This window comes from Panicum virgatum, chromosome 2N (genome assembly GCF_016808335.1).
Source record: "Panicum virgatum strain AP13 chromosome 2N, P.virgatum_v5, whole genome shotgun sequence".
Lineage (NCBI taxonomy): Eukaryota > Viridiplantae > Streptophyta > Magnoliopsida > Poales > Poaceae > Panicum > Panicum virgatum.
The window spans coordinates 20,156,220-20,170,610 of record NC_053146.1 but is presented as its reverse complement, the minus strand read 5'-3'; the positions used below and the strand labels follow the sequence as shown (position 1 = coordinate 20,170,610).

Sequence of the window (14,391 nt, the reverse complement as noted above, 5' to 3'; positions counted from 1 at the left end):
TTATGGCATGGATTAAAGTTTTTCAGAATAGCAATGGCATGGTTTCAATATCGTGCATAGTAATAGCATATTTCAAAACTCAGAAAATAACGATGGCATGGATAAAAAAAACCCTTTTAAATTTCTTCCTCTTGCCATTTCGTGTCAGGGCAGTCCCAATGCAGACTCCACTCATAGAGTCTAAGCCTCAAAGACTCCATCACAAGAAACTATACTTCCCAATGCAAAGTGTGTTACTTTGGTTTATATGGCCCACTTGTCTCTCTCATATTCATTCTTGATTTGCGTGAAGACTTAGAGTCTAAATAAGACTTAGAGTCTTAATTTCTCTCCCTCTCTCTTCCATAAATATACTGCCACATCAGTAAAACACAATAAATAGGAGGCTTAGACTCCATGGTAGAGTCTGGATTGGGACTGCTACCAGCTCCTCCCTCCGCCTCCCCCAGACGAAGCAGCGGATTCGGTGGGAGATTCGAGCAGAATTTCGCTGCGAAACGGGAAACACCCCCTCTTTCTTGCCCCGGGAAGCTACCCACGGCCGCGGCCCCAGGTCGGTTTCTCCAAGCTTTATTAATTCCAATCTCCGGTTTCGTTTCGTGTTGCAATTCCGTGGTGTTTCTTCGCCGGCCCCCTCGTAGGGACGGGTAGGTGCGGATCTTGGGGGCGGTTCCAGGGCTGCGAGCGCGGCGCAGTTCCTTCTCTCAAGCTTCAGTTCCCTGATTCTGGCCCCCCATTCCTCTTTTTTTTTTTCTTTCTCATATACAAAATCTTGTTTACTGGCCCCGCTTTCTTGATAATTGTGTTGTTCCGGAATCTGAAAATCTCGGCTCCTTGGCGGATTTCGAGGCAAAGGTGCGATCTTTGTGCTTCTGCGCGCGCCGCCCCATATATCGAAATCGTATTTCATAAAGCGCATATATTTTTCTTTTAAAAAAAATCTGTCCAGTTCGTTGTCAAATCCGCACGTGCGGTCAAATTTGTCCTCTATCCTCTATCCACTCGAAATTCCCAAAGTCATGTGATTTGTGCTGTCAACGGGTGGAACTGTTCCTTCTGGTGATGTATTCGAATTGGCAGATTGGTTTGTTCAACTCCTTTGTTTCCGAGCATTAGTTTGATTGTATCTGCCCGGTGCACAGTTCTCACTGAATTTTGGGCTTTGCTTTGTTCCATGAATTACGTCTTAATAGCGAATGGGTGGTTTCAGACTTTCAGTTCTTAGTTCAGTTTACCTGTATGGCACTGCCAGGGGTCCTAGTAGTGATGAGGTATTGTACCAAGTTTCAGCTGCAGCTAGCTAGCTTATTTCTCATGCTGTGGATAAGCGGTTATGAGTAGGTTTTCCTTTCATTTTTGTTTGTTGCAATGATTTCCCCATTTTCTTGCGGTCTGTTGATTGCTCTGTCTGCTTCGTCAGTTTGTCTACCTACATTTGTTTGCTTGCGTTATTTTGTTCCATTGTCTAATTTCCATCTTGGATGATGTAGCATGGGGTGCGCATCTTTTAGGATATATACTGTGACTATGTAATGATTTAGTTTTGTGAGTTTCAACATTTGCAAATGTACCCTGCATCCTTCTAGCCGTATCTGACCACGCACCGAGTTACAACATTCTTCTGTCTTGTTATGTGAGTGACATTTATTTTCTAGGGAGTGGTGAGCGACAATAGACGGACAATGTAGCTCTGATGGCTAAATGAATGGATGATTGTGTCAAAATGCTTAGCAAGTGAGATAAATTCTAAAATGTCATGCTTGTGTGTTCATGGTACAAGCAGTATCAATTTGATGCAGTATCAATTGGATTCCCAAGTCAATTTCAAGCACCAGAATCCAATATGTTTTCTATGTTAGGAGAAAGGGAGTCAGCATACTAAAATTCAGTTTATTTTCTCATCGATGTTTGGCTGTTTGTTTTTTCTTCCAGTAGTGAATTTTTATATTTCTGTTCTACATACTTTGTTTCCATGCCTTTGTGAACTTATCGATTGCATTTTTTTTTCAATTTTTTTTTGTTATCCTATCCTGTCAGATGAAGGTAGACATCTTAATTATTTCATTATGCAGATCTGGACACAAATTTGAGACGTTTCTCAAGAGATAAAGTACACTAATGGTTTCCCTGAGTAGGAGCATGAATCACTGACTTGGGATGCAATATTTTTATGGGTAAAGAAAAACTCCATAAGCAGCCTTCTGTCCGTCTGATTGAATCCCTCAAAATGGAGAGGATGAGAAACATCCTGACTCATAGATATCCATACCCACATGAGCACTCAAGACATTTCATGATTGCTGTGTTTGCTTGTTGGGTTTTCTTCATTTCCTCCGATAACTTGCAAAACCTTATCATGAAGTTGGACAAGAATTTTAAATGGTGGTCCATGTATGCTTGTTTAATTGGCTTCTTCTATTTCTTCTCATCGCCTTTTATTAGGAAGACCATCAAACCAAACTATTCAAACTTCAACCGATGGTAAGCATTAACCTCTCGTATGTGGACTAGTACTCTTAAGTAAAACAAGATGTTTGGTTCTCTGAAGTTATTTCTAAATGTAGGTACATCGCTTGGATATTCTTGGCAGCACTGTACCATCTGCCCAGTTTTCAGTCAATGGGCTTGGATTTGAAGATGAATCTTTCCCTCTTCCTCACAATTTATATCTCTTCTCTAATTTTCTTGATGGTCTTTCATATCATATTTCTTGGCCTTTGGTATTTGGGTCTTGTGTCTCGTATGGCTGAGAAAAAGCCAGAGCCACTTACTATAATACAAAACTGTGCGGTAAGTTCAATGGTGACATTGGTTTATGTATCTTCCTATTCACTTATCTTCTCTTAGTTACCTTTGCATTATGTTTATTTTAATTTACATTTTTTAATATATCTTGTATCTTATTGCAGGTTATAAGCATAGCTTGCTGTGTGTTTTACAGCCACTGTGGTAACAGGACTGTTACAAGAGATAAATCTATTGATCGTAGAACTGCTAGCTGGATTGCATTCTCACTTTGGACAAAACATGATGACAACACACTGATTTCAAGGCTATTACGTATGCATAAATTTAAAGAGCAGATTTGCTCCTCCTGGTTTGCTCCAGTTGGTTCTGCTAGTGATTACCCTCTTCTCTCTAAATGGGCTATTTATGGAGAAGTTAGTATTATTATACCTCTTATCTGCCTTTACATAATTATATTGGTTTGTTGGTTTTAAGTTTATTCTTGTCTTTATCTGCTCCAGTTGTCTTCCAATGGATCTGGGTCCTCCAATGAAATTTCACCAGTCTACTCTTTGTGGGCTACATTTATTGGTCTTTACATTGCCAATTATGTTGTAGAGCGTTCAACAGGGTACGTCAACTCTCTGAGCACTTGAGCCTTCCCCATTTCCATAAACAGATTTTTTTTTTGAAGAATTTCTTACTGGAACTTGGGAAAGGACGAAAGCATTGATTCAGCTTATCACCTATCAGTTACATTGTGAATGCTTTAGAACAGTATATCTGTTTTTGGTGCAGTAGCATTATGATAAGAGTAATATATTCTCATATTTGTATTTACTAAATTAGGTTATTCTGCACACGGTAGCATTCAACCTAGTCGCACTGTCTATGCATGTGTGCATACTGATGTGATCAATGAGGCAACTAAATGTGTCAAATCATATTTACAGTGATTCCCATGTTATTACATCATAAATTGGGGTCATTTGCAAGTGGCACCTATCATTGTATCACCTTAGTTGCCATGTGTATTGTAGTTAAAGAGGCAACTAAGCATATAATTGCTGTTGAGTAACAGGAACTGAAATCTATTTTGGGTTGGTTTATTTTTGGGGTCATTTCACATTTCTCTCTCTGATTTGTTGTGCAGATGGGCTTTAACTCATCCTTTGACAATTTCGGAGTATGAGAAATTGAAGAAGCAGTTGAAACCAGATTTTGAGGACATGGTTCCTTGGTACTCTGGGTATGTTATTATTTAATACTCCCTCCCTTCTGTAGGTCGTTTTGGCAAATCTAGATACATAGTTTTTTGCTTTGTATCTAGACATTTTTTGCTATGTATCTAGACATAGCGTATATCTAATTGCATAGCAAAAGCTATGCATCTTGATTTGCCAAAACGGCCTACAATTTGGAATAGAGGGAGTACATAAGTTCTTATACTGCACTTGATATGGAAGAAGTAACTTACACGTTGGTAATTTTGTTCTGCAGGACATCAACTGATTTATTTAAAACTGTCTTCGACCTCATGATATCTGTGACTCTCTTTGTTGGACGATTTGACATGCGTATGATGCAGGTACATCAATTCTTTGCATCCCTGCTGTGCCCGTTTTCCTTGGTTTCTTCTTGTGCATCTTTCCCTGATAGGCACATAATAATAGTGATTTAAAATCACTATTGACTTTGCTTTGCAAATTGGGTTTATTTTTGCACTAGCAGGTTGAGTCTATGGTTGTCTTAAGGCAGTTATTGACAGTTTTTTTTCCTAACCTTGACCAGGCTGCTATGAATAAAACTCCTGATGAAGCTAACAGCCACGACCTTTTGTATGATCATCTTGATGAAAAAGATGAGCTTTGGTTTGACTTCATTGCAGATACTGGCGATGGTGGTAACTCTACATATGCTGTAGCACGATTGCTTGCTCAACCTTCGTTAGTCATAAAATCTGATGATTCAAGGCTAACATTTCCCCGTGGACAGCTGCTACTAATTGGTGGAGACCTTGCGTATGTTTCTCATTAGAACTGACTCTAGATAACCAATAAAAACTCATTTAGTTCTTGACATTCAAGCTATATATTAATATTTTGCTACTTTAGATTCCATTATTATTTCGTTTACCTATATGATGCGAGTCCCCCTTGCTTATGTCTACAGATATCCAAATCCATCCTCATTTTCGTATGAACGGCGCTTTTTCTGCCCTTTTGAGTATGCTCTCCAGCCTCCTGCTTGGTATAAGCCTGAACATATTGCACTGGAGAAACCAGAACTTCCTCTTGGAGTTTCTGAGCTCAGGCGATATCGTGGACCACAATGTTTTATGATCCCCGGAAACCATGGTAATTATCACCATCTGTATAAAAGCATGCCATATAATCATGTGCAATGATGTTTGTTTATGCCTTTTGTCATTTGCCTATTTCTGAATATATTATGTCAATGATTTGTTAACATGGAAATGTCAAACATATTTTCCAAAATTTAGCATTGTGGATTGATGTTTCAAACTGTAGGAGAGAATAATGGCTTGTATTCCTCCAAACCCTAGAAGGGTGGGATATAGTTCCTATAGATGGGCCTCTATACATGGGCTCACATATACACCAACACCCCCCCGCGCAGTCTGAACTACCGGCGCAGCAGTGTTCAAGACCGGACAACAAGAAAGCCAACATCCTCCGTAGTCTGAACTCTGAACAACCGTCGCAGCAGTGTTCAAGACTAGACAAAAAGAAAGTACAAAGTGCAAATACCCCCGCAGCCCCAACTAGCCACCTGCTACGTTGAGGTTGGAGCGAAACTCCGAGAAGGTCGAGAAGGGTAGTCCCTTGGTGAAGATGTCGGCAAACTGGGAGGTGGTCGGGACATGGAGTACTCGAACATCGCCGACGGCGACTCTGTCGCGCACGAAGTGTAAGTCGATCTCCACGTGCTTCGTCCGCTGATGCTGAACGGGGTTGGTGGAGAGGTACACGGCGCTGACGTTGTTGCAGTAGACGAGCGTGCTCTTGCCGAGCGGGCTGTGGAGCTCCGCCAAGAGCTGTCGGAGCCAGGACGCCTCCGCCACGCCGTTAGCGACAGCCCAGTACTCTGCCTCAGCACTGGAGCGGGAGACAACCGGCTGCCGCTTGGACGACCAGGAGACAAGGTTGCCACCCAGGAAGACGGCGTAGCCGGAAGTGCCGGAAGTGGAGCGGCGAGTGTTCGGGCAGCCAGCCCAGTCAGCGTCGGTGTAGACCACCAGCTCAGAGGTGGGAGAGCGGTGAAGAACCAAACCGAAGCCAGCAGTGCCACGGACGTAGCGGAGGAGACGCTTCAGTGCAGCAAGGTGAGACTCCCGGGGATCATGCATGTGAAGACAGACCTGTTGAACGGCATAGGTGAGATCCGGCCGGGTGAAGGTGAGGTACTGCAAGGCACCAGCGAGGCTCTGGTAGGCAGTAGGATTAGCCATAGGATCACCCAGATCAGCAGACAGCTTCGCCTGAGTATCGACAAGAGTGGAGCATGGCTTGCAATCAGTCATTCCAGCCCGCTCCAGAATGTCGAGAGCATACTGCCGCTGGTGAAGGAACAAACCAGACTCGCGAGTCTCCACAGTAACGCCCAAGAAGTGGTGGAGTTGACCAAGATCCTTCATAGCAAACTCCTGCTGCAGAGAGGAGATGACGCGCTCAATCAACTGCTGACTGGAGGCGGTGAGCACAATATCATCAACATAGAGCAGCAGGTAGGCAGTCTCATCCCCACGACGGTAGATGAACAGAGAAGTGTCAGCTTTGGCCTCGGTGAACCCCAAAGTCAGCAAGAACGTGGCGAACCGAGAGTACCAAGCTCGAGGAGCCTACTTCAGACCATAGAGGGACTTGTTGAGCCGGCAGACCATATCCGGACGACTCGAGTCCACAAATCCTACTGGCTGAGAGCAGTAGACAGTCTCTGACAGAGTACCGTGAAGAAACACATTCTTCACATCTAGCTGGTGCACAGGCCAAGAGCGAGAGTGCGCAAGCGAGAGGACCGTGCGCACCGTAGCGGGCTTCACCACGGGACTGAAGGTCTCATCATAGTCCACACCAGGCCGCTGGGTGAAACCCCGGAGAACCCAGCGAGCCTTGTAGCGCTCCAGTGTGCCGTCAGCCCGACGCTTGTGCGTCCAGATCCACTTGCCTGTGACCACATTGCAACCAGACGGACGCGGCACGAGGTCCCATGTCTGGTTGGCGAGAAGAGCCGCGTACTCCTCTTCCATCGCGCGACGCCAGTGAGGATCCGCCAAGGCGTCGCGGACAGAGGAGGGTACCGGAGAGACCCGCGGCTCCCCCTCGGTGGCGGAGAGAGTCGCGGCCTGAGACGCCATCCGTCGAGTCACCATGGGATGGATATGCCGAGGATCCCGATGGACGACTGGCGGGTGGTACACCTCCGGCTCGACTCAAGAGCGAGTCGGCGGCGGCGACGGCACCGGTGTAGGCGTCGCAGGAGCCTCCGGAGCCGGAGGCGGCGCCAACCGACGCCGGTACACCTGCACCGGCTGAGCGTACCACGGCGGCGCCGGTGTCGGCGCCGAACGACGCAGGTACATCTGCACCGGCTGAGTGTACCGCGCAGGTGTAGGAGGAGGCACCGGGGCCGCGCGTGGCACAGCAGGAGACTCCGGGGCTGCGCACGGCACGACAGGAGGTCCTTGGGCCGCGCGTGGCGCGACAGCGGGCACCGGGGCCGTGCGTGGCGCAACAGACATCACCGGAAGCGGTGCCGGTGTGCTGGGAAAACCTGCAGGGAAAAGGCAGACAGGTAACGGTGGCTGAACCACCGGGTCAATCGGAAACAGGGACTCCAACTCGTGGTCAGGAGAAGGTGTGGAGGAGGTGGAGTAGGGGAAGTCCGACTCGTCAAACACGACGTGTCGGGAGATCAGGACGCGGCGAGAGGTGAGGTCAAAGCATCGGTTCCCCTTGTGGTCAGGGGAGTACCCAAGAAACACACAACGAGTCGAGCGGGGCGCCAGCTTGTGAGGAGCAGTGGCGGAGGTGTTGGGGTAACACGTACACTCGAAGATCCGAAGGTGGTCGTAGCGAGGAGGGGTACCGAAGAGAGCGTGATGTGGAGTGGGAGCAGGAGAAGCAGTGGACGGAAGACGGTTAATCAAGTAGGTGGCGGTGTGGAGGCCCTCGGCCTAGAAGCGCGGGGGCAGAGAGGCCTGGATCAGAAGGGCGCGCACGATGTCGTTCGTCGTGCGAATCATCCGCTCAGCCTTGCCGTTCTAGGGAGAGGTATACGGACAAGACATACGCAGCTGAACACTCCGAGAGAGGAAGAAAGAATGTGAGGTGGAGTTGTCGAACTCACGCCCGTTGTCACACTAGACGGCCTTAATGGTGAGGCCGAACTGAGTGGACACCCAGGCAAAGAAGTGGAGGAGGGTGGTGAAGGTCTCAGACTTAGTGCGCAAAGGGAAAGTTCAATAATAGTGTGAGAAATCATCGACCACCACCAGATAGTATTTGTAGCCAGAGAGGCTGAGAACAGGAGAGGTCCACAGGTCACAGTGAACAAGATCGAAGGCATGCGTCGCATGCGAAGAAGAAGAGGAAAAAGAAAGCCGAACATGACGACCAAGCTGGCACGCATGGCAGAGGTGCTCAGCAGGAGTCCTAGTACTAGGAACATCGGTACTACGACTGAGCTGAGCTAGAACGTCGCGGCCAGGGTGACCAAGACGGCGGTGCCAGGTGGTGGAAGACGGCGTCGCGGCAAAAGCGGCAGACGAAGAAGGCGAGAGTGGTGCAGCGGAATACGGAAGGCGAAGGGTGTAAAAGGGCCCCGTGCTGTCACACCGGAGGAGCGGACGCCGGGATGCCGAATCCTTTACAGTGAGGCTAGAAGAGTCAAACTCGATGGAACAAGAGTTGTCAGCTGTAAACTGACGAATGAAAAGAAGATTATGAACCATTTGAGGAGAAACAAGGACATTGGGAAGACGAAAAGAAGCAGGAGCAGAACCGACGGCGGTGACAGGAAGGCAAGACCCATCACCAACCATGATGGAAGAAGGACAAGAGGGGTGTGGGGGTCGGACAGAAGAGGGGATACCGGCATCAGGGGTGGTGTGGAAAGAGGCACCCGAGTCGGCGATCCACTCGGTGCTGACTGGCGGCGTCCGCCCGATGGCGCTGAAGGACTGCGCCAGTGTGGCCTGGTCCCACCTCCAGGCCAGGTCGGCTGCTGGCTGGGCTGAGCGGGCGGGGTCCAGAACGGCGTGAACAGGGGAGCAGCACCGGTGTACATGGCCGCCGGCTGGGGCTGAGGACGAGCCCCCCTAACCCTGAAACGGTCACAGTGGGATGCGTCCTGACCATGGGGCGCTGAAGGATGGCCAGGGTGAATCTCCAGGAGCAGGAGTGGGAGCTGGCGTCGGGTCCGGAGTGCCCCGACGGCCTCCACCAACACAACCCGGAGCCGGAGTAGTGCCGTCAGCACCACTACCACGACGGCCCCCCCTCCCCCCCCGCCGCCGACGCCCGCGGCCTCCCCCACCCCCGGTCTGGCCGGTGAGAGGAGCACCAAGGAGGGGGTCGGTCCGGGGTCCAGATCTAGAGGGCGGAGCCTGGTGGGAGGACAGAGCGCCGTGCTCGTTGAAGGGGACGACAAGCTGAATACGCTCCCAAGCGAGGGCAGTCGCACGGATGCGCTCCTGAGCTGCCGAAGCCTCGGACTTGGCGGCGAAGAGGGCCGCGGCGAGAGCAGCTTCGGCCGTAGCAGCGTCGGCGGCGATCTGCTGCCCGCGGAAGGCGGCAGCGGCGAACGGCGCATCAGCGGGTGGCATACCGAACGGAGGCCATACGGGCGCGGGCAGGGGCGGCGCCGCGAGCGTGTGCAGGAGCGCAGGGCGCGGCGCAGGCGGGGGCGCCGCGGGCACGGGTATCCCGAGCGCAGGCCATCCGTAGGCGGCAACAGTGCCGGGCGCAGAGGCAGGGGCGCCCGCGCCTCCCGCGCCCTGGGCTGCAGCAGCGGCGTCTTGGGCCGCGCTCGCGCCCAGGGCCGCGACGGCGGCGGGCAAAGGAGGTGGAGGAGGGGCCCCGGCGCCCCCCGCTGCGGCGGCGAAGGCGGCAGCGGTGGAGGCAGGCAGCGGCGGCCGAGCCCCTGTCTAGGCGCCCAGAGCCACGGGCCGGCGGCCGAAGCAGATCCGGCGGCCCCCGCGGGCCACGCCCGCGCGGCGCCGGGAGCAGGGGAGGCCGCGCCGCGCCTGGGCATGGGCTGCAGTGGCGCAGGCTGCCCAGGCAGCGTGCCCACGGCCGCGCCCGCGCCCACGACCATCGGGGCCAGGGCGGGCAGAGCAGGGACCGGCGGCGGCCTGACGGCGGCCGCGGCAGCAGGGCCCGTGCCGGGCGCCGCGGATCCGGCGGCAATGGCGACCTGGGGCGGCCACGTGCAGGCCGCGCCCGCGCCCCCCGCGCCCACGGTGGCGGCGGATCCGGCGGCGCCAGGGGCGCCAGAGACGGCGGCGGCGGGCCTGGGCCAGGCGGCGGCGGTTGCTGGAGCAGGGGGCTGCCGGAGCGCCAGAGGAGCAGCGGGCGGCGCCAGTGCGGGGAGCAGAGCAGCGGCCGGCGCCAGGGGAGGAGGGGCGGCCACGAGGTGGGCCGCGGCGCCCGCGGCGGCGGTGGTGGCGGCACCCACGGCACCCGCCGGGAAAGAGGAGAGGGGAGGGGCCGGCGGCCGGCTGGCCATGGGGCCAGCGGCGGCGGCGGGAAAGGGAACAACTGCAGCAATGGGAGGAAGGGAATGAGGCGCCGGTGGCCGGCCAGCCATGGCGGCGGCGGCAGCGGCTAGAGGAAGGAGAAGTTAGCTGATACCATGTAGGAGAGAATAATGACTTGTATTCCTCCAACCCTAGAAGGGTGGGATATAGTTCCTATACCTCTAGATGAGCCTCTATACATGGGCTCACATATACACCAACACAAACAATCGGAGTGACTGAATCTACACGGCCATGAACAGATTGGTTTGATGGACTACACACATTCATGAGGTATATCTGTCATAAGAGTTGGTTGGGTGGGTGGTTCCTACCTCAGAAGAAGAGTTATTTTGCATTGAAGCTTCCCAATGGCTGGTGGATTTTTGGCCTTGACCAAGCTCTTCATGGCGACATTGATGTCTACCAGTTCAAGTTTTTTGCCGAGTTGTGTAGACAGAAGGTAATTTCGTTCTCTGATCTTCATTTGGTCAGCAACTTATTTTTGTTATAGGTGCTATGTCTTTTATTTTAAATTTGATGGTTCAATAGTAACATGTCAGCTAGAATATCTTTTCATCATAAGCAGAAAACATTGAAGATTACAGGACATGTTTTTTAGTGACCTCATATTTACCACTGGAAGTATGCAGATCGGTGAAAATGATTCTGTTATTGTTATAACCCATGAACCAAACTGGCTCCTTGATTGGTACTGGGGCGATAAAACTGGAGCGAACGTTGCATATTTAATACAGGAGTACCTCAGGGGGAGATGCAAACTGCGGATGGCTGGAGACCTGCACCATTATATGCGACATTCTTGTGTCGAGGCAAAAGAGCCAGTTCATGTACAGCACTTACTTGTTAATGGATGTGGTGGTGCCTTTTTGCATCCAACACATGTCTTTGAGAACTTCAGAGTATTTTATGGGAACAAATATGAAACAAAATCTACATATCCTTCTTATAATGATTCTAGCAAGGTAAGCTTTACTCCATCATTTTTACCTTATTATTAGTTCATTTTGCAGTGTTTGATTGGTCATGTTTGAGGGTTTTGTGTTGTCAAGTGACCCTTTCCTTCATTGTTTGTCTCTCCAGATTGCGCTTGGTAACATTTTGAAGTTTCGAAGGAAAAATTGGCAATTTGATGTTATTGGTGGTTTTGTGTACTTCATACTGGTTTTCTCAATGTTTCCACAGGTGAGAGAAAAAACTAGATAAATTTGCTCTTTATGAACTGTGCAGTTCTTGGTAGAAGACTCAAAGTGTTAAAGAATCTGGATAAAGTCAATGTTTCCACAGGTTAAAGTAAAAGCCTAAAAGTTCATTTGGTTTTCACGCTCACAATGGTAAATTCTAAAATGCATGAGAAATGGTGTTATCCTATGCATTAATTCATGGTCCCTTTCTTCTTGGTGTTACAAGTTCATCTATGATTATGACTGCTACCGAGAGTTGACACTAAGGATTGCAAATAATAGACTACCTAAGGGCTGTGATGATTCTTGCCATCCTGTAAGCAGTGGTGACATGTTCATAGGACCAGCCAGCTCATCCGCCTGTCTTGAAGGGTCTTTTAGAGACTTTAGACATATTCTGAGACTTTGTGGATACATCTCTAATAAGATTTATACAATGTTACAATTTTTTTTGGTGTAGAAGTGGACTAAAATTATATCAATTTTCTACCCCCGCACAAATTTCTGTGAACCAACAAATGGGGTTATATTCTTCTTGTCCAATTAGGGAATTTGCAAAGATCATATATAATGAAAAGAAAGTAGCAACAGACTACATTACTAATCAATGTATATTGCGCAAGCACTAATACACTGATTCAGTTACTTCTATGTGCGGCCTGATGCAATATGTTGTGCTATGCAGTGTGACTCGTTTCGCATCTTACATGAAGACTCCTGGGCTGGTCGTGTCAATGGTTTCTTCGTTGCAATGTGGAATGCTATTTTTGAGATTCTAGAGCGGTCTTATGTATCCCTAGCTGGTGTTGTCACCTTATTGATGGTATCATTTTTCTTTGTACCCACAAAATTGTCACGTAGGAGACGTGCTTTGCTTGGTTTTCTTCATGCTGCTGCTCATATAACTTCGGCAGTGCTACTGATGCTACTTATGGAATTAGCTATTGAAATCTGCATCCGCAACCATCTATTAGCAACGTCAGGTTGGTTCATTTTTTCTTTTCACGTGCATCACACTTGATGAAACATGCTATATCCTCTGCTTGAACCCTAGTGACCTTGCATCTCAAATATAAGATGATAGCGTGAGAGGCGCGCAAGTTACTTTCATTCCAGTCAGATTCTTTAACACTGCAGGTCCACAGTGATCCACTAGTATTGTTCCAGTGCATCTGCAGTTCCTTTGAATAAATAGTGATGTGTTATCATTAATTGGCACTTGGCAGTGTCCATCCCGAGAAAGTGATCCATTATTGATGCCTAGGCACATCTAGCTTTGTTGCTAACTGCAGCGTTGATTCTCACATTAGTAAATATTTTTTTGTCTTAAAAAGCCTGGCTGCAATTAGGAGAGCAAGATGATAGTAATGGCTGATCCTTTTTTTCATCACCTGTTCTTATATCCTCCGGATAGTGTAATTGTTTGCGTCAACTGTATATTCTTTGTGGTGGCCTCGTGTTATTATGTTCCCATCTTCATCCACAATGTATAAAAATGTTTGTTCTTTTACTTGTTCTCAGGCTACCATACCCTTTACGAATGGTATCGCAAAGTGGAAAGCGAGCATTTCCCTGACCCCACAGGACTTCGCGCTCGTCTTGAGCATTGGACCTTTGGGCTTTACCCTGCATGTATTAAGTACCTCATGTCTGCATTCGACGTTCCAGAGGTATTCTTTCATCATTGTAATCTTTCATCTTTGTTAACTACAAGGAGATCCTTTCTAATGGTTGTTACTGTTATCTGTCATATACTCCCTCTTCAGGTCATGGCGGTAACGAGAAGCACAATTTGCAGAAAAGGAATAGAGTCCCTTCCCCGGGGAGGTGCCATAATCTACTACGTCTGTGTTTTCCTGTACTTCTGGGTGTTATCGACACCTGTTGTATCACTGGTGTTTGGGAGCTACTTATATGTATGCATAAACTGGTTCCATATCCATTTCGATGAGGCTTTCTCCTCACTGCGCATAGCAAATTATAAGGCGTTCACACGGTTCCACATCAAGAAGAATGGAGACCTTGAGGTCTTCACATTGGCTGTGGACAAGGTAAGACTTCAATTTTTTTTAATAAAAACAACTGTGGTAATGTCATAAATAACTCAACACTGAATGAATCAGGTGCCAAAAGATTGGATGCTGGATCCAGACTGGGATATGGAACCCAAGCAGCCATTCCAGATGAGCTACACCAGGAAGTTCCCAAGCAAATGGAGGTCCGCCTCAGGCCTCGACCCGATTAACGCGGTGCACATTATCGACCGGTTTGTCATCCCACGGACACCCCCAAGTCCTACAACCCCAGGAGGCTCTGTCAGATGATGAGGATGCTGGGGACTATGATGTACATACAGTTGAGTCATCTTGTCTCTCATCGGAGAAGCTGTACAGTAACACAAGATGCCCTCTGACGTAGAACAGGAGAAATAGGTAGAAGAAAACACTGGGGCAGATCTCCACGAGATAATGTTCAAATGTTGTACATCAGCTGTGACTTTGGCCCAGTACCGATGATGTCAATTCACTTTTGTCATGCGCAGTGGGCTTTATCAGAATATCAGATATAATGCTGAGCTAAGAAATTATACCCGAATCTGTGTGAGCTACTAAGCAGTAGTAATGCAAGAGCAAGTGTATTCAGCAAAGTTTAAACGTTGCTCATTCCCACATCCTCTGTAAAAAAAATATCAGGAACTCC

At 48.9% G+C, this 14,391-nt stretch overlaps 1 protein-coding gene across 3 annotated transcripts; it reads left to right on the top strand.

Moving 5' to 3' along the window:
• The first annotated feature begins 399 nt into the window (after positions 1 to 399).
• LOC120659971 lies at positions 400 to 14,286 on the top strand. Of its 3 annotated transcripts, none has more exons than XM_039938276.1 (16): positions 400 to 553; positions 2,073 to 2,481; positions 2,565 to 2,790; positions 2,910 to 3,161; positions 3,249 to 3,358; positions 3,881 to 3,976; positions 4,228 to 4,315; positions 4,519 to 4,748; positions 4,900 to 5,084; positions 10,750 to 10,949; positions 11,245 to 11,472; positions 11,591 to 11,692; positions 12,377 to 12,674; positions 13,213 to 13,361; positions 13,458 to 13,742; positions 13,815 to 14,286. In XM_039938276.1, the coding sequence occupies exons 2-16, from the start codon at positions 2,171 to 2,173 to the stop codon at positions 14,013 to 14,015; spliced, it is 2,961 nt and encodes a 986-aa protein (XP_039794210.1). In that variant the 5' UTR covers positions 400 to 553; positions 2,073 to 2,170; the 3' UTR covers positions 14,016 to 14,286. The 3 variants fall into 3 exon arrangements, with proteins under 3 accessions (XP_039794210.1, XP_039794208.1, XP_039794209.1); XM_039938274.1 differs by having other exon boundaries at positions 11,140 to 11,472; XM_039938275.1 differs by lacking the exon at positions 400 to 553 and adding an exon at positions 599 to 855 and having other exon boundaries at positions 11,140 to 11,472.
• Positions 14,287 to 14,391: the final 105 nt, after the last annotated feature.

Excerpts from the sequence above, each read along its gene's own strand:
- LOC120659971 (XM_039938274.1), top strand. The coding sequence starts at position 2,171 with ATGGGTAAAGAAAAACTCCATAAGCAGCCTTCTGTCCGTCTGATTGAA. Across the intron at positions 10,950-11,139 it reads CCGAGTTGTGTAGACAGAAG|ATCGGTGAAAATGATTCTGT; the intron begins GTAATTTCGTTC and ends GGAAGTATGCAG. Across the intron at positions 13,362-13,457 it reads CTGCATTCGACGTTCCAGAG|GTCATGGCGGTAACGAGAAG; the intron begins GTATTCTTTCAT and ends CTCCCTCTTCAG.